Below are 20,878 nucleotides of genomic sequence, written 5' to 3' on the forward strand. Positions count from 1 at the left end.
TAAATATGCATGGGTCAAAGAAGAAGTCACAGGGAAATTAAAACATAATTTTAATTGAATGCAAACAAAAACATTACATTTCAAAACCTGAGATGTAGCTAAAGAAGTGCCTAGAGGGAATTTATAGTATAACATGACTATATAAGAAAAGAAGCAAGTCTCAATCAGTGGCCTAAAATTCCACCTTAAGAAACTAAAAAAGAGAAGACCAAATTAAGCTCATAGCAAATAAGGAAATAATAAAGATAAAAAGAAAAATACATGAAACTGAGAACAGAAAAAGTCAATTAGACCAAAAGTTCATTCCTTGAAAAGATGAATAAAAATGAAAAAACGTAGCCAGACTGACAAAAAGAGAAAGGAAACAAGTAATATTACTAATTAAGGACAGTGTGTCACCATAGATCCCGAAAACATTAAAAGGATAAGGAAACTGTTTTAGATCATTTGGGCTGCTATAACAAAATACCATAAACTAGGTAGCTTATTAACAATGGAAATTTATTTTTCACAATTCTGGAGACTGAGAAGCCCAAGATCAAGGCACCAGCAGATTTGGTATCTGGTAGAGCCCACTTTCTGGTTCACAGATGATGGCTTCTCACTGTGTCCTCATATGGCAAAGGGGCTAGGGAGCCCTGTGGGGTCTCTTATAAGGTAACTAATCCCATTAATTGAAGACTCCATCCTCATGACCTAATGGCCTCCCAAAGGCCCCACCTCCTAATTACAATCACCTTTTGGGGGTTAGGATTTCAACATATTAATTTGGGGGTTACATAAACATTCAGACTGATGTAAGGCAATTTACAAAAATTACATGGCTCTATAGTAGCAATAAACAATTGGAAACTGAAATTTAATAACAGCACTATTTAAAGCAGCAAGAGAAAAGCAACTCATCACATACAAGGGATCCTCGGTAAGATAACAAGCAGATTTCTCACCAGAAACTTTGAAAACAAAAAGGCAGTGGTATGACATATATTTAAAGTGCTGAGGGACTTCCCTGGTGGTCCAGTGGTTAAATTCCATGCTTCCAATGCAGGGGGCATGGGTTCAATCCCTGGTCAGGGAACTAGGATCTCACATGCCATGTGGTGTGGCCAAAGAAAAAGAAAAAATAATAAAGTGCTGAAAGAAAAGACTGAACTGGGAATTCTATATCTGGGAAACTGTCCTGCAAATAAGGCATGTCCATATAAAAGCTGAAGGAGTTTATTACTACTAGGTCTACCCTACAATAAATACTAAAGGGAGTCCTTTAAATCGACATGAAAGGAAGCTAGACAGTAATCTGAAGCCACACAAAAATATAAAATTCTCCAGTAAAGATAAATACAATGATAAATATAAAAACTAGTATTATCATAATTTTGGTCTGTTAACTCTACTTTTTATTCCTCTATGAGATTTAAGAGATAAGAGCATTAAAAAATTATAATTATAAATCTATATCAAGGAGTACACAATATATAAAGACATAATTTGGGACATCAGTAATATAAATGGGGGAGGGGAGAGCTGGAAAGAAGCAGAGTTTTTTTATATGAAATTAAAGGTAAGTTGGTATCACTTCAAAATAGAATGTTACAACTTTAAGATGCTATAAGTAATCTCCATGATAACCACAAAAAAAATACCTATAGAGAACACACAAAAGGAAATGAGAAAACAATCAAAATGTGTCATTACAAAAAATTACACACAAAAAAATGTAATAAGGGAGGAAATTAGGGAGGAAATAAGGGACAAAAAAGCTAAAAGACACACAGAAAACAAAATAGCAAAAGTAACCTCTCCCCTATTAGTAATTACTTTAAATGTAAATGGGTTAAACTCCCCAACCAAAAGAGACAGATTGGCAAAATGGATACACAGTATCCAGTTACATGCTGTCTACAAGAGACTCACCTTAGGTCTAAGGACACACAAGGTTGAAAGTAAAATCATGGAAAAAGATATTCCATGCAAATAGTAACCACAAGAGTTGGGGAAACTATGCTAATAACAGACAAAATAGACTTTAATTCAAACACTGTTACAAGAAACAAAAAAATACATAATGATAAAAGAATCAATTCACCAAGAAGATATAACAATTACAAATATATATGCACCAAACATCAGAGCTCCTAAATATATGCAACAAAAAGGGAGAAACAGTTCTGCAGTAATAGTAGGAAACTTTAATACTTCACTTTCAATAATGAATAGAACCACCAGATACAATATCAATAAGGAAATAAAGAACTTGAGCATGGGCTTCCCTGGTGGTGCAGTGGTTGAGAGTCCGCTTGCCGATGCAGGGGACACGGGTTCGTACCCCGGTCCGGGAAGATCCCACATGCCATGGAGCAGCTGCACCCGTGAGCCATGGCTGCTGAGCCTGCATGTCCAGAGCATGTGCTCTGCAACGGGAGAGGCCACAACAGTGAGAGGCCCACGTACCACAAAAAACAAAAGTCAACAAAACAAAAACAAAATAAAACAAAAAAGAACTTGGGCATGACAGACTAACTGTACCTAACAAACATATACAAAACATGCAAAATAGCAGGATACACATTTTTCTCAAGTACACACAGAACATTCTCCAGGATAGGCCATAAATTAGGCCACAAAACAAATCTTAGTTTTTAAAAGACTGAAATCATACAAAGTATCTTTTCTTTTTTTTTTTTTTTTTTTTTTTTTTTTTTTTTGTGGTATGCGGGCCTCTCACTGCTGTGGCCTCTCCCGTTGCGGAGCACAGGCTCCGGACGCGCAGGCCTAGCGGCCATGGCTCACGGGCTTAGTTGCTCCGCGGCATGTGGGATCTTCCCGGACCAGGGCACGAACCCGTGACCCCTGCATCGGCAGGCGGATTCTCAACCACTGCGCCACCAGGGAAGCCCCAAAGTATCTTTTCTAATCACAATGGAATGAAACCAGAAATTAACAGCAGAAGGAAAACTGGAAAATCCACAAGATGTAGAAGTTAAACGACAGTCTCAAAAAAAAAAAAAAAAAATCAACGGGTCAAAGAAGAAATTTAAAAAACCAAAATCTTTTGTCAAAAGATAAAAAAATATCTTGAGACAAATGGAAAGGAAAACACAGCATACCAAAACATATGGGATTCTGCAAAAGAAGTGCTAAGAGAGAAATTTATAGCTGTAAATGCACATATTAAAAAAGGAGCAAGATCTCAAATTGACAACCTTAAGGAACTAGAAGGAAAACAAATAAAGCCAAAGCTAGTAGAAGGAAGGAAATAATAGCAATTAGGGCAGAGATAAAGTAAAGAATAGAAAAACAACAGAGAAACTAAACAAAACCAAGAATTGGTTCTTCAGGGCTTCCCTGGTGGCGCAGTGGTTGAGAGTCCGCCTGCCGATGCAGGAGACACGGGTTCGTGCCCTGGTCCGGGAGGATTCCACATGCCGCGGAGCAGCTGAGCCCGTGAGCCATGGCCGCCGGGCCTGCGCGTCCGGAGCCTGTGCTCCGCAACGGGAGAGGCCACAACAGTGAGAGGCCCGCATACCGCAAAAAAAAAAAAAAAAAAAAAGAATTGGTTCTTCAAAAAGATCAATAAAATTTATAAACCTTTGGCTCAATTGATGAAGAAAAAAAGAGAGAAGACTCAAATAACTAAAATCAGAAATAAAGAAACTTTACTAGTGATTTTACAGGAATAAAAAGAATTATAAGACTAACTGTATGCCAACAAATTGGATAACCTAGATGAAATGAACTAATTCCTAAAAACACAAAACCTACCAAGACTGAATCATGAAGAAAGAGAAAATATTAGTAGACTTATAACCAGTAATGAGATTCAATTAATCATCAAAAATCTCTCAACAAAGAAATGCCCAGGACCAGATGGCTTCACGAAAGAATTCTACCAAACATTCAAAGAAGAATTAACACAACACCAATCCTCAAAAATCCTCAACAAGGGAATTCTCTGGCAGTCCAGTGGCTAGGACTTTGCACTCTCATTGTGAGGGCCCAGGTTCAGTCCCTGGTCAGGGAACTAAGATCCCACAAGCCACACAACATGGCCAAAAAAAAAAAATCCTCAACAAAATACTAACAGAATTCAACAGCACATTAAAAGGATCATACACCATGACCAAATGAGATTTATTCCTGAAATGCAACGTAATACAAACACATTAACACATTGTAATACAACACATTAACACACTGAAGAGGGGAAAAAACGACACAATCACCTAAACTAATGCAAAAAGAGCATTTGACAAAATTCAACACCCTTTCATGATTTAAAAATAAAAATAAAAACAAACACTCAAACTAGGAATAGAAAGAAATTACCTCAACATAATAAAACTGGCCTATGAGAAATTCTCAGCTAACAGTATATTCAATGGTGAAAACTGAAAGCTTTTCCTCTAAAATCAGGAACAAGGCATGGATGCCCACTCTTGCCACTTCTATTTAACATAGTACTAGATGTCCTAGCTAGGGCAATTAAGCAAGATAAAGAAATAAAAGGCATCCGAATTAAAAAGGAAGAAGTAAAACTGGCTCTGTTTGCAGATGACATAATGTTCTATGTACAAAACCCCCAAAATTCCACACACACACAAAAATGTTAGAACTAATGAATTCAGCAAAATGTACAAAACAACATACAAAAATCAGTTGCATTTCTATACACTAACAATTAACAACCTGAAAACAAAGTTAAGAAAGCAATTCCATTTACAAAACCACCAAATAGAATACTTAGGGGTAAACATAACCAAGGAGGAAAAAGACTTGTTCACTAAAAGATACAAAATATTGCCAAAAGGCGTTAAAAATGATACAAATAAATGGGAAGACATTCCATGTTTATGGATTAGAAGAGTTAATATTATTAAAATGTTGATACTACCCAAAGACAACTAAGATTCAATGCAATCCCTATCAAAATCCAAATGACATTTTTGGTGCGAATGGAATAGTAAAGCATCTTGCAATTCATATGGAATCTCAAGGGACCCTGAATAACCAAAACAATCTTGAAAAAGAAAATACAAGTTGGAGGTGCCATTCATCCTGATTTCAAAGCTTGCTACAAAACTACAGTAGTCAAAACAGTGAATTTGCATAAAGACAGACAAAAGACCAATGGAACAGAGAGACCAGAAATAAACTCTCACATATATGGTCAAATGATCTTCTACAAAAGTGACAAGACCATTCAACAGGGAAAGGACAATCTTTCCAACAAATGCTAAGAAAACTAGATATCCACATGCAAAAGAATGAAGTTGGTCCCGTCTTACAGCATATACAAAAATTAACTCAAAATGGATTAAAAAGTTAAACGTAAGAGCTAAAACTACAAAACTCTTAGGAAAAAAATCATAGAGGAGAATCTTCATGACACTGAATTTGGGAATAATTTCTTAGATATGATACCAAAAGCATAGGCAAAAAAAAAATAGATAAAATGGACTTCATCAAAATTAAAACCTTTGTGCATCAAAGAACACTATCAACAAAGTGAAAAGGCAACCCACAAAATGGGAGAAAATATTTGCAAATCATATATCTGATAAGTTAATATCCAGAATATATTTTAAAACGCCTATACTCCACAACAAAATGAAAAACTTGATTTAAAAATGCACAAAGAACTTAGACATTTCTCCGAGGAAAATATACAAATGGCAATAAGCACATGCAAAGATGTTCAGTATCACTAATCATTAGGGAAATGCAAATCCAAACCACAATAAGAAACCACCTCATACCCATTAGGATGGCTATTATCAAAGAAAAAAAAAAAAAAACAGAAAATAAGTGTTGGTGAGAATGTGGAGAAATTGTGCACTGCTGGTGGGAATGTAAAATGGTGCAGCTGCTATGAAACACTACAGTAGTTCCTTCAAAAATTATAAACAGAATTGTCATGACCCAGCACCATATCTGGCTATATAATTGAAAGCACGGAATCAAGGAGACATTTGTATACCCAAGTTTATAGTAGCATTAGACACAACTGTCAAAAGGTATAAGCAATCCAAGTGTTCATGGATGGATGAATGAATTGACAAAATATGGTATATATACACAATGGAATGTTATTTAAGCATAAAAAGGAAGAAAATTCTAATAGCTACAACATGGATGAACACGAGACATTATGCTAAGTGAAAAGGGACACAAAAGGGCAAATACTATCTGACCTCCTGCTTTGAGATACTTATAGTCCAATTCATAGAGACAGAAAGTAGAATGGTACCTGCCAGGGGCTGGGGGAAGATACGAATGGGGAGTTATTGTTCAATTGGTACAGAATTTCAATTTGGGAAAATAAAAAATGTTCCAAGCAGGACGGTGGCCATGGAAGTCGGAATCCTCTAAGGAGTGTGTAACAACTCACCTGCCAAATCAACTAGCCCTGAAAATGGATGGTGCTGGAGCGTCGGGCCCATACCCAGCCGTCGCCAGCAGTTGAAAAAAAAAAATGTTCCAGAGATGGATGGTGAGGACAGTTGACAAGAATGTGACTGCACTTAATGCCACTGAACTGTACAGTAAAAAATGTTTAAAAGGTAAATTTTTACAATAGACAAAATCAATGGTGCTAGTAAACTGTCAAGTATGTGGTAAAACTGATACAGAGTACTGGTGGCAGGAAAAATTGCACAACCTCTTGAAACTATTGTGGCAATGTACTTGAAGAACCACGGAAATTTTTAGTTTTTTTCCTCAATAATCCTATCTTTGAAAATAATATTTTTAAAATTAATGCAAATGAAGCTTAAAAAATAAATAACATTGTGCTTTATGGTGTATATTATTATTTATGACAGCAACCAAAACCATGAAACACTTAGATAAAAATAGAATATGTGCAATATATGTATGTTGAGAACTATAAAACTTTAATAAAAGTCAAAGACCTAAATAAAAAATGCAGCAATAAATTGGAACACTCATTATGAAGATGTCAATTCTCCCCTTGTTGATCTACAGATCCAACAAAACCCATATCAGAATCCCAGCAGCTTTTTTTGTAAAAAATGACAAGCTCATTCTAATATTTATATGGAAAAGTAAAGAATTAGAATAACCAAAATAACTTTGAAAAACAATAAAGTTAAGAAACTCATACTCTCTGATGTCCAGGCTTACTACAAAGCTGACATAATCAAGACAGTGTGGTGCTAGTGAAAAGATAGACACATGAATTAATGAAACAGAGTGGAAGTCCAGAAATAAACCAACACACATATGATAACTGATTTTCATTAAAGGTGAACGTGCTTTAAACACTCAATGGGATTTAGGCAACTCAATGGAAACAGGGTAGTCTTTTTAACAAATAATGCTAAAAAACTGAACATCCATATGCAAAAAAGAACCTAAACCCTAACCTTGCACTATACGCAAAAATTAACTCAAAAACAATCACAGTCCTAAATGTAAAATCCATAAAGTTTTTAGAAGCATTCGATGATCTTCACAACCTTTGGTTAGATAAGACACATTAGCAGAAATCAAAAGGAATAAAAAATAAATTAGACTTCTTCAAAATCACAAACTTCTCCTCTCCTAAAGAGAGCATTAAATAGCAAGGACATGAAGCAACTACAACTCTTACCCATATTGGTAACAGAAATTTGCATTCCACCATACACTGCTGGTGGGAATACAGCTACTTTGGAAATGAGTTTGGCAGTTTCTTATAAGCATACAGGTATCATATGACCTAGAAATCCCATTCCTAGGTATTTACTCAAAAGTAATGAAAACCTAAGTCCACTCCAAAAAGGAAGGAAGGGAGGGAGGGAAAGAGAAAGGAAGGGAGGAAACCCACAAACCCACACATGAATGTTTTTAGGGGATTCATTCACAAATGCCCAAACTGGAAACATCCAAATGTCCAAATGGTGAATGGATAAACAAATTGTGGCGCAATGGAATATACTAATATATGCAAAAACATGAATGAATTGCGAATATATCATGTTAAAGTTACATATTGTATGATTCCATTTGTTTGACATTCTGAAAAAGGCAAGCCTATACCAAAAGAAAACACATCATTAAGTGCCAGGGACCAGATGTGGAGGGAGGGTATTGGCTACACAGGGGCCTGAGGGACCTCTTTGGGGTGATGGAAATGTTCTGTATCTCAACTGTGATACTGGTTATATAACTCCAAGTGTTTTGTCAAAATTCATATGTACATCTAAACACTGTATACCTAAATAAAGATGAACTTTATTGTATGTAGATACTATCCCAATAAATCTGATTGTGTGAAAAGTAAATTATGGTAAGGTTAGTCCTGGGCCTAAATCACATGTTGGAATTGGCTTTTCATGTTAATAGCAACAAGTATTGAAAACCTTAAACCACAAGATCTTTTGTTACAAAATGAATCAGCGCTCCCATGGTACTTTACCAGATTAGTATAAGCTTATTAAGGAATATTAAAGATTCCAGGACTCTTGTAATTGAATTCACATAGCATCATCTTATTTTACTTATATCAGTGAGGTCCTCTTTATTGTGGGAACGGAGTAATATTACAAATCCAAATTTAATATCAATAACTGCAAAAGAGTTTCATCATTCTCAACTTCTTTCTTCAGAAGCACTTCCAGCAAGCATGAGAAAGTTCATATGATTATCTGACTCCAATCTCCTTTTCCAAGATGGTAGTTTAACCAAAATAGCAGGCAATTTTGCAGCAACATCCATAATTGATACCGCAGGCCCATGAATACAAAGATTTAAGCCTTTCGTATGGCAAACATCCACTACTTAGATCAATGAACTCCTCCAAGTCAAACTGTTACTAGGAGGTTTCCACTGTCTCTCAAAAATAGTTAATGTCTCCCCAAGGATCAATCGAGGGCTTCAAGTACTGTCCTTTGAAAAGCCATAAAAAATTTGCATAAAGAAGAATATAACATTTTCCCCACACTTTTTGACAAATGTCTTGGAAAAGATAATGACTGGAAATTAAATTGGAAATCATTAAATCAATTTAAATCATTAAATTGGAAAATTTAATAATTCAATTAAATTCTAATGCATTTGAGTGTCACGGCAGCCGACAAAACTTCTTTTAGAATTATTGGCTGGGTCTCAGCACTAAGGTATGCCATGTGCTGAAATAGACATTGAAATGCTCTCTCCACTGAAGCAGCAAAACCATGTGTTGCCAAGCATCTCAGGGGCTCCATCAGTACAGGGAGTACCAAATTCTGTTAATCTATTAAAACTTCATTATTACAAAGATGTCAGTTTCCAGTTTCAAAAAAAGGTCTCAAAACATAGGAATTTTTTACTGTGCCAATGTGCAAATATGATTAAAATCAGATGTCGGCTGCCCTGAGAAGTACTAGTATTTTTATCCTGCTGAATGTTAAAGAAAAGTCACTGCTGATTCTTCTATGAGTTCTGGCTGAACGTGAAGAAATGTCAACAGTTCTAGTGCAGATGACGTCATCCAACAGAAGCACTGCTTTAGTTTTCTTTCTCTGCTCTTAACAAACTAGCTCAATGATTTCCAAGATTCTCAGCTTCACCAAGGTCTTTTCAATTGCATACAGCTTCTGTGGCTGGGCAGTACAATGAGAAAATGCATAGGATGCTTCAAGATAAAAAGCTTTATTTGCCAAATACAGATTCCAACCTTTTCAACTTAAGCTTTCCCTAATGAAAGGACCATATTTTTCTAACGGCTGGTAAGGACTGATATAACCTCATACGCATATGTGGGAATAAATATAAAACAGGAGAAGCCTAAGCTATAACATACTTTCTTTTCACATTTTCAAACTAAACTATGTGAAATTCAGTTGCCTATAATCATAATGGAAGGGTATATCTTTAATTCTTAACAGAAATTAAATCCAGCTATCTCCCACAACATAATGGCAATAATGATTATATATTACCTAACCATGTATGGTAGCATCCCATGCCACTCTACTCTTATTTGGGATGAAATATACCTCAACATATTTTGACAAATATGAAAAAAAAGTATCTTGTTAAATTGGCTTTTTTCCTCTAAAGAAATAAAAATGTCACATACCTGGCTTAAAAATCTGATTTAGAGATATTCATTTAAAAGTAGCATATAGTGACTCAAAAAAATATGTGCTCAATTAACTGAATCATGAATTCAAATAACTATTGGTATGATATTTTATCTTTTAGAGGAGTATCAGAATGGATTGGAAGAAAAATAAAAGCTCTTAAAGTTATATATTCTCTAATCCCCTCACTCCATCCATTTTTCATTCATAAATTGATATTGAGCTAGATCAGTGGTTCTTAATCTTAACTATGTATTACAATCACCTCAGAAAACTCCTACAATAATGAGTGGACCCCACTCCAGACCAATTAGATCCATATCCCTTGGGGCAGACTTGAACATTTTTTTAATGCCCCAATAATTCTAATATTTAGCCAGAGTTGAGAACTATTGAGCCAAATAAACTAGTCATAGATCCTCTTCTTTTAAAGCTTATATTCTAGTACACATGAATATATATATATATATGGGTGTGTGTGTGTATTCTTAGGTGTTGGGTATACGAAGATTAATAAAATGTACCTCTCAATGCACACAGGGCATTTTAATGCATCTCTTAACTACATTATGACAGATACATACGCAAGGTGCTATGATAACACAGAAGAGATACATCCAACCTAATAATGAAAGGGGAAAGGGTAGATAGAAAGGTATTAAGTAAGATTTCTGGAGGAAGTAATAAATGGTTAAATAGGAATTAACTTTGCTGTTTCCTGCCTCTCTTTGCTTTTGTTATCCCCTCTGCTTTGTGCCTGGCTTTTCTGCCACCATCCTTTCTTCTGGTTAACACAGATCATTGCTCACAGTTTGTCGTTACCAATAAAGTAGTAGACATGAAATAAAGGAAGAGTAAATAAGAAACTCTGGCCGAAAAAGAACACGAAGGTCCTCGTATGCCACATTAAGAATGCTGACCTAAAAAAAAAAAAACAGACTGCCAGATATTTCTCAGGCAAAGATAGGTTTATTCAGGATCAGCAGAAATTTGGGGTGTGCAACCATGGCGAGCCACATGCAAGTCCCCTCAAAGGAAGAAAGCTTATATAGAGAAGAAAAGGAAGTTGGGAGGGCTACAGTAAACAAAGAGTCCACAGTTCTTCATTGGCTAAGTTGTTGTCAGGATAGAAGCGGGGTCTTCTAGTTGGGCTCTGCTATTGTCACAGGGCGTGAGAGCGTCCCCCTCAGGTCTCCCAACTCTATTTAATTGAGATTTCTGTTTATTAATTTTTTTTTTTTTTACAAGAAGCTTAAATTTTATCCTGCAGCTGATGGGCAGTCAGTGACATGTTAAGCAGGCTGCATGCTGAGTAAATCTATGGTAGCCATGAGGAGTAGAGATCATAGCTAATATTCACTGAGCTCCTACCATATGCTAGGCAGTATGCTGCTGAGCACTTCACATTGATTATCTCACGTAATCCTCCCACCATCACAGTTCTATGGTAGCTACTATTATCTTTATTTTACAAATGAGGAAATAGTAGCTTGCCCAAGTCACATAGTTATTAAGGGATAGAGAAGGAATTCAAAACATTTCTGATCCCTGAAGCCTTTAACCTCTAGGATGGATGGATTGCAAGGAGTGGGGTAAGAACCAGCAGAGACTACAGGCTAATAAATTAGTTAGAAACTATATTATCCCAATTGAGAGACAATTAGGGCAATGGCAGTAGGGATGGAGAAGAGGGAAAAGATTCCAGAAATATTTGGTTTTAAAAGTTGTCAAAAATTACATGATTCAGGGTTTAAAAGGAATGAAATTCCCATATATGCTACATGAATGACCCTTGAAAATGTGCTAAGCAAAATAAGCCAGTCACAAAAGTACAAATATTGTATGATACCACTCATGAGGTACCTAGTAGTAGTCAAATTCATAGAAACAGAAAGTAGAAGTTAACAGGAGCTGAATGGAGGAGGTAATGGGGAGTTATTGTTTAATGGGTACAGAATTTCAGTTTGGGAGGATTAGAAAGTTCTAGAGATGCATAGTAGTGATGGTTGCACAATAATGTGAACATGCTTAATGCCACTGAACTGTACACCTAAAAATGGTTAAAATGGTAAATTTTATGTTATACCAAGGACCCTTGAACAACATGGGTTTGAAATGCCCAGGTCCACTTATAGGTGGATTGTTTTCAATAAATACATACTACAAGGTCTGTGAATGGTTGAATCCGTGGATGTGGAATCACGGATACAGGGGGTCATCTATAAAGTTAGACGCAGATATGTGACAGCACGGAGCTCAGTATCCCTAACCCTTGCACTGCTCAAGGTTCCACTGTATATACTACACAAATTTTTTTTTTAATTTTTAAAATAATTTTTAAAGGACTTCCCTGGCAGTCCAGTGGTTAAGACTCTGAACTCCCAGTGTAGGGGGCACAGGTTCAATCCCTGGTTGGGGAACTGGGATCCCACATGACACATGGCGTGGCCTAAAATAAATAAATAAAAATAATTTTTTAAAAAAAGTGCCAGGGCTTCCCTGTTGGCGCAGTGGTTGAGAGTCCGCCTGCCAATGCAGGGGACACGGGTTCGTGCCCCGGTCCAGGAGGATCCCACATGCCGCAGAGCCGCTGAGCCCGCGTGTCTGGAGCCTGTGCTCCGCAACGGGAGAGGCCACAGCAGTGAGAGGCCAGCGTACCACAAAAAAAATAAAAAAATAAAAATAATAATTCTAAAAAGCATATGATATAAGGAGGATGAGGGGGAAAGGGGGCCAAAAAGTCACTGTAGTCCTTAGCTTGGGAGACCAGGTGGGCAGTGGTACTATGCAGTATCTCTGATGAGGGAACAATGACTTATTATAACATTCAGGGAGAGCTGTCTAGAAAGGAAACAGACATGAGAATGAAGCTCAAGGGAATAACTGGGCTGAAAATGCAGTCATGAACAAGCAGGTCATAGTTAAAAACCATGATAATGCATGAGACTGCCCAGGGAAAACATGAAGTAAGAAGAGAAACAGGCTGAGGATAGAACATAAGGAAACAGCAAGGGCAGATAAAGAGGAGCTCACAAGGGAGATAAGAGGAAGCAGTCAGAAAGGTAAATAATTAAAAGAGAAGGTGGCAGAAATGATAATATTTGGGAGAGAAGGCAATGAAGATGGTGGGGAGAGCTGGCAAGAAATAAAAAGGAGCTGGAGAAGATACACCACCATACCCATTTCTCTCCTTCTACTCCTACTTTTTGGAGTTCCAATGAAGACCTGAGTTTCTAACTTTCTATAGCATTATAAGATTAGCAAACAAAATTCCTACACTGAGGAAAAACTTAACATAGTAATATGCACTTTAAAATAGGAACACATCAAAAATTGTCAGGAATATGTTTAATGAAACAGTAAAAATGCTAAACCTACATAAAAACTTAAGATCTCTGACAGTCTACACAGGAAAAGTAAATAAGTAGGGCTAATTTCAACTTGCTTTAAGCAGTACGAATTTCTGAAAAGCTACTTACAGAGAGCTATTTATAAAATTTTCTGAAAATTAAATCAGCATAAACTTTACCAGATTACTATTTTAAGATAACCTACAGTAAGTTTTTTTAAATGTTATAAATTAAATTCTTTTGAATGTTTGGATGTTTGTGTTTTAAATATAGATTTTAACACCAAGCAACAAGTTATATGAAAAGTTATCCAATATATCACATGCCCATAAAGCATAAAAGCACTAATCTAAAGCTTATTATGGTGACAGAAGATATTAAAAACTCTATATACATCTCTGATAATTCTAAAAATTATGAGCTTGGTTTTATGCCCAGTTTACAGACTTATGACTGAATTTCAGAGAGCAACATTACCTAGCTTGCTTTTAAGTGGTAAATCTAGAATTTGAACCTATTGTGGCTTTAAAGCTTAAGCTCTTAACCACTACCCCCTAAACAATCCTTAGTCTCCCTTAACTAATCTACTTCCCCATATCAGAACAAAGTACAATGTGACATCTAATAAGTAACAGTAGAATAAGTCCTTGAATCATCACACCAGAAATCTTGAAAGTTCATACAGAGTCCAGGAGAAAAATGCCTCTAAAAGTTATATTACAAGTGATAAAAACAAATGCTTACTTTACAGTTATTTTCCCTCAAAACCAAATGTTTCATAATTATGAGTTAATCTTCCATTTCTTAATTTTATATATTATGTGAAAAATATAATGAAAAAACACTCAAAAAACATTTTAACCTTAATACATTATACCAAACTAAACCAAAAACAGACTTGCTAAAAGATTTTGAACAGGCTTCATCAAACATCTGAAATATTCTAAAACAAGTCAAATGGTTTCTGATATATATATTCTTTGTTCATTATCCTTCACTGTACCCTATACCTTCCCCTTCTATCTAGAAAAATGTTAAGGTGACACTTAACTACTACATTGCTACAGATTTGTACAACGGTTCTAAAGGACCACTAAACCATTAGCTAGAGACACAAACCTTTGTCATATGTCACTAAATTGTATAAACGGAGTTAGCAGTAAGACATAATTTTACATTTGTAAAAAGATAACGCAAGATTTTTTAATTTTACCATGTGAAACTTTCCATGAATCTTTCTGCCATCACTATGAATTCCTTGGAAATTAATAATGTAAACCTATTTTTAATATGGAAGGCTAATTAGGAGCTATTTTTTAGTGGTTTGAATTCCAAAAGAAATTTAAGTTAACTAGTATTTTAGCAAACGGAGAAACAAAGTATCTACTAGCAAGATAATTCCTCATGGAGAGAAAACTTTCATATGGGAGTTTAGGAAAATTAGGTAGAGCAAGAAAAAAAATACTTTGAACCTCTTTTGTATATTAAGTATGACAATGAATTACCTCAAAACACTCATTTAACTACTAGGATGCATTTCTGAATCTTAAATTTTATCTGCAGACAACAAACAATTCTCACAATGTAAGGGAGAGAGATAAATGGATTACCTTAAAACAAATGCATTTTCTTTAAAGAAATATTCTAATTCATTAATCAAAACTAAAAGTTTAGAAATGCTGAGCATGAATACTTTTAAAAACTGATAGTTATACTAAAAATAATAAAGAAACAATCTTCTAAAGGAAAAAACAAAACATGCTTTTTTGAGTAACCTTACAGTTTAAAAAAAAAAAACCTCTCAGGACATCTAATCACTGGCTACTGTTTATCTCCTAATTCCATTAAATTGAACACAGAGGGCTTCCCTGTTGGCGCAGTGGTTGAGAGTCCGCCTGCCGATGCAGGGGACACGGGTTCATACCCTGGTCTGGGAAGAGCCCACATGCCACGAAGCGGCTGGGCCCGTGAGCCATGGTCGCTGAGCCTGCGCGTCCAGAGCCTGTGCTCCGCAACGCGAGAGGCCACAACAGTGAGAGGCCCGCGTACTGCAAAAAACAAACAAACAAACAAACAAACAAACAAATTGAACATGGAACTACCTTCTCTGAGACAGGTAGGCTGCTGGGCTCCTCTGTATTTCTTGGCTGCTTTACAGAATCACATCCACACATCCTATTTTTAAGAACAATAAGCTGAACATCAGGCCTGTGCTGGTGCTGAGCCCCCTGAGGGCCTGTGGACAGGGGCCCACCATGCAGATTTTGAGTCATGCTAGCTGAAACGCTGAGCACTGGCTCCACATTAGAATCCATTTGAGAGATCTGTGGAGGATATACAACACCTGAAAGGCTGATATACTGAGAGTTTTCCAGCTGACTCAATAAAGCTTCAGACATGATTTTATGCTCATTTCCAGGATGTATAAGAGTATCACCAGTAGCATATTCTAAATGTTTCCTATCCACTGTCCCAGAACGAAAAACTACAGGTTGTTGGAGCACAGTTTTCATTCTCTGTGATTTTTCAGTAGTTGCTTGAAGACAGTATGGGTTTAATTGTGGAATACTGGTCTGTATTATTGAAGGCTGCCCAAGCTGCTGAAATACTTGCTGAAATGGATACTGAAGAATACTTGCTCTTCCAGAAGTCTGTGTCACCATAATTGGTACATTAACTTTATAAAGGTGACCTTAAAAAGAAGAAAACAAAACTGTAAGTATAACAGAGTCCTAATTTCCTTTAAATTTCCTAAAAAAAAATCTCATGCACAGGAGGCTGGGAGGAAATATATCAATATGTTAATAGTGGTTACCTCTAGGTGTTTTTCTTTTATTTTTCAGATTTTTTGTGTTTTCTATAATAAATATGTATTACTCTTATTTTTAAAAATTAAATATATCTTGCTTTAACTCTAGCCTTTTCCCACTATTGCTTATATGGCACATTTTGAGACACATATAGGCCACCAATATTTATTCCACGAACCTCTCCCATCGTTTAATAAATACAGTGTTAAAAATCCAAATTGGGATTTTAAGAAACCTAATCATGGAGAATGTACTTCATATAGTTAAGATGTAAGATACCATATAACTATAAGACAAGACTATCCAAAAAGGATTTAATAATTTCAAAAGTTATCAAATTTCCCCCCTCTTTCCTTTAAAATAATACTAAGAAGAAGAAAGAAGAAATTTATTTTTTGAGCATTGAGTCAGGTACTTGCTTAAACCCTGTTAACAATCCAAAAAATAGGTATGATTCTCTTTCAAATCAAGAAACAGTTCTTTGAAAAGCAGAGATTAATCTCCAAATTTTTCAAATATTCTTATATAATCTCCAATAAGAAAGGAGGCAAAGGTTGATAAATCTAATCTTTAGTTTTTCTTGATTAAAGCTAGCCAGGACACATGTGTGTCAAAATTCAGGTAACTGACTTGAATTAGAAAAAACCTAGATAAAGCATCTTACACAATGTTGGGATGAGAACTGGAAGTGAAATATAGGACAAGCTTAGTATCTGCCTTAGTAGACAGGCTAAGTGTATTTCATGGTAGACTGCTCCCATAACAATAGAAACTACCATTTATTACTACTTTTAAATAAGTTTTATTAAAAGTTCCTATAACTTCAATAACTTGTGGTATACAGTTTATTTAAAATCATGAAAGTTAATACCCAGAAGTCAGTACCAAAGCTAAAAACAAAATATTTTAAACTATACTCTTACCAGATGCTGTCTGTAGTGTCACGCCTGCTGGTACATGAACAGGATAACCAGGAAAAGTAAAGTTTGCACTGGAGTTTGAGGTGCCCTAGATACGAAAATTTCATATTAGAAAGTTAGAAAAAGGCTTTACTTGAACTTTTTTTTCCTGATGTTACAGAGGATTAAAAAAATCTGATTAAGGTCAACAGGACATAGTAGCACTTAACATTAGGGCTGAGTTCTCTGAATAAAACAGCTTTTTAATATTTGATTTAGATCACCTCATTAAAAATAAAAGGAATTCTGTTCTATGGCTATTAGCAATGAAGTCAGTAAGGCTTCATAAATAACATGAACATTGACTCAAAAAACGTGCCCACAACACAGCTTTGCACGGGCCACTGATACCCAGATGTCAAATATAAGAACCACAGTTGTTTACAGGAGTCCTCTAGTCTGTAAGTTGATCACTAATGTTATTTTAAAGCAGATAACGCAACAGTGTATAATTTTTATTTTGGAATAATTAAACCTTAGGGTTTTACATTTTTAATACTAAATGAAAAGACAAAAAAAGTTTTTGCCTACTAGACTTGCAAAAATTTAAAAGATTAATAATAGCCAATGTTGGTAAGGATGTGATAAAAATCAGTTCTCTCAGAGCACTGCTTATGAGTGTATATGGTACAATCCTTTCAGAGGCCAATCTTGTAACATATACCAAAATTGAAAACATGCATAATCTTTGACCCAGAAATTCCACTTCTAGGAATTTATCCTGATTACCTGATTATCACACAAATACACCAAGACATATCTACAAGTGTAATCACTGGAATGCTATATTAGAAAAACACTAGCAAGAATATAAATGTCTATAAACAAAAGACTGGTTAATTAAACTTGATACATCCACTAAGGCTAATCAATATTTAACTGGCATTGAAAATGGTTCATCTATATTACTAAGTTTAAAAAAAAATTATGGAAACAGTACAGAGAATGATTCTGCTTTTACCCTGAAAATTAATGTAACTTTCTTTAACGAAAGAAGTCTAAATGGATATACATCATACAGTTAAAACAGTTATCTTTGGGTTATAATCCTACAGGGCTCTATCACTTTTTACTTTATAAATTTGTTTGCTTTTACTCTTTAGAAGTATATTATTTCTTTAATGAGGAGAAAAGGTATTTCCAAGAATTTCAAAGGCAGAGATATTTCTTCACTGGTTTCATATCAAAACCAGCACCATTCTTTCCAAAAATCCTGGTAAGGACTATGCCTTCTGCTTATTTTTAATGAAGAAATAGAAATGAAAGGCCTCCTAAAATCCTGTACCCTAGAAAGGAAGCTCATGGGCTGAAAGAAAATGAAAAACTTTATATATCATGTTTTACCTTCAAAGAAAAGAAAGAGAAAAAGTTCTATTTTTCCCCACCTGAAAACTACTCAATTTTCTATATATAAGTTTTAATTTTATCTCCTGTCCCCAAATTCTGGGTGGGGGGAAAATCTAACCTTTATTAAATAACAGTAAAAAATAACCAAAATATTCCACTTAAATAAAAGGAAGAATTATGATGTGCCTCAACTCTAGGGGAAAAAAAAATCAGAAAAACATTCGTATCAAAATCATCTATTTAGGGGTTTCCCTGGTGGTGCAGTGGTTGAGAATCCGCCTGCCGATGCAGGGGACACGGGTTCATGCCCCGGTCTGGGAAGATCCCACATGCCATGGAGCGGCTGGGCCTGTGAGCCATGGCCACTGAGCCTGCGCATCCGGAGCCTGTGCTCCACAACAGGAGAGGCCACAACAATGAGAGGCCTGCCTAGCAGAAAAAAAAAAAAAAAAAAAAAAGAAAAAATCATCTATTTAGGATCCACCAAGTATGTAACATTACAGTGTATTAAAACTCCATACAATGTAAGTTAAGAAATTTCCTAACCTGTAGGTATAGTCTTGGCAGATGCTAATAACTGCTCTGGAAGATAGGAAAAGTTGGTAAGAAAATATTAATTCTGGAACTCCTGAATTTTTGCAACACCTATGTTATAGAATCTATTTCTATCTCCTCATCCCTTACCACATCTTTACTCATTCAACTGGAGGATTACAAATTACATCTCTGCCCAGCCTTCTGCCACCATTCACTAAAACTGGGGCATCTCCTTTAAAATATATCTTAGATATTGGTTCAAGATGGCAGAGTAGAAAGATATGCTCTCAGTCCCTCTTGCAAGAACACCAGAAACACAACTAACTGCTGAACAATCATCTATAGGAAGACACTGGAATTCACCAAAAAAGATACCCATATCCAAAGACAAAGGGGAAGCCACAATGAGACGGTAGGAGGGGTGCAATCACAATAAAATCAAATCCCATAACTGCTAGTTGGATGACTCACAAACTGGAGAACACTTAGACCACAGAAGTTCACGCACTGGAGTGAAGGTTCTGAGCCCCATGTCAGGCTTCCCAATCTGGGGGTCCGGCAACGGGAGGAGAAATTCCTAGAGAATCACGCTTTGAAGGCTAGTGGGAATTGATTGCAGGACTTCAACAGGACTGGGGGAAACAGAGACTGCACACTTGGAGGGCACACACAAAGTAGTGTGCGCGTCGGGACCCTGGGGAAGGAGCAATCACTCCACAGGAGACTGAACCAGACCTACCTGTTAGTGTTGGAGGGTCTCCAGCAGAGACAGTTGGTAGCTGTGGCTCGCCATGGGGACAAGGACACTGGCAGCGGAAGTTTTAGGAAGTATTCCTTGACGTGAGCCCTCCCAGAGTCTGCCATTAGCCCCATCAAAGAGACCGGGAAGTCTCCAGTGTTGGGTCGCCACAGGTCAAACAACACAACCAAGAGGGAGGGAACACAGCCCCACACATCAGTAGACAAGCGGATTAAAGTTTTACTGAGCTCTGCACACCAGAGCAACACCCAGCTCTACCCACCACCTGTCCCTCCCATCAGGAAGCTTGCACAAGCCTTTTAGAAGCTGCATGCACCAAAGGGCATACAGCAGAAGCAAGAAGAACTATAATCCAACAGCCTATGGAACAAAAACCATATTCACAGAAAGACAAACAAGATAAAAAGGTAGAAGGCTAGATATCAGATGAAGGGACAAGATAAAACCCCAGAAAAACAACTAAAGGAAGTGGAGACAGGCAACCATCCAGAAAAAGAATTAAGAATAATGATAGTGAAGATGATCCAAGACCTCGGAAAAAGAAAGGACGCAAAGATCGAAAAGATGCAAGAAATGTTCAACAAAGATCTAGAAGAATTAAAGAATAAACAAACAGAGATGAACAACACAATAACTGAAATGAAAAATACACTAGAAGGAATCAATAGCAGAAAGACTGAGGCAGAAGAATGGGTAAGTGACCTGGAAGACAGAATGGTGGAATTCACTGCCTTGCAACAGAATAAAGAAAAAAGAATGAAAAGAAATGAAGACAGCCTAAGAGACCTCTGAGACAACATTAAACACAACAACCTTCGCATTACAGGGGTCCCAGAAAGAGAAGAGAGAGATGAAGGACCCGAGAAAATATTTAAAGAGATTACAGTCAAAAACTTCCCTAACATGGGAAAGGAAATAGCCACCCAAGTGCAGGAAGTGCAGAGATTCCCATACAGGATAAACACAAGGAGAATCATGCCGAGACACACAGTAATCAAATTGGCAAAAATTAAAGACAAATAAAAATTAATGAAAGCAGCAAGGGAAA

The 20,878-nt window shown here is 36.3% G+C and overlaps 1 protein-coding gene across 1 annotated transcript in view; it reads right to left on the reverse strand.

Moving 5' to 3' along the window:
• The window catches only part of GTF2A1L (general transcription factor IIA subunit 1 like), a 78,425-nt gene that overhangs the window by 9,634 nt on the left and 47,913 nt on the right, over nucleotides 1-20,878 (reverse strand). The window contains exons 7-8 of the mRNA XM_067006916.1: nucleotides 17,151-17,235; nucleotides 15,520-16,109 (exon numbers count right to left, since the gene is read on the reverse strand). Of these exons, the coding sequence (XP_066863017.1) occupies nucleotides 15,520-16,109; nucleotides 17,151-17,235 (675 nt within the window). The remainder of the gene's footprint in view (nucleotides 1-15,519; nucleotides 16,110-17,150; nucleotides 17,236-20,878) is intronic.

The sequence above is a fragment of the Kogia breviceps genome, chromosome 11 (assembly GCF_026419965.1).
Source record: "Kogia breviceps isolate mKogBre1 chromosome 11, mKogBre1 haplotype 1, whole genome shotgun sequence".
In the NCBI taxonomy this organism is placed as follows: domain Eukaryota; kingdom Metazoa; phylum Chordata; class Mammalia; order Artiodactyla; family Physeteridae; genus Kogia; species Kogia breviceps.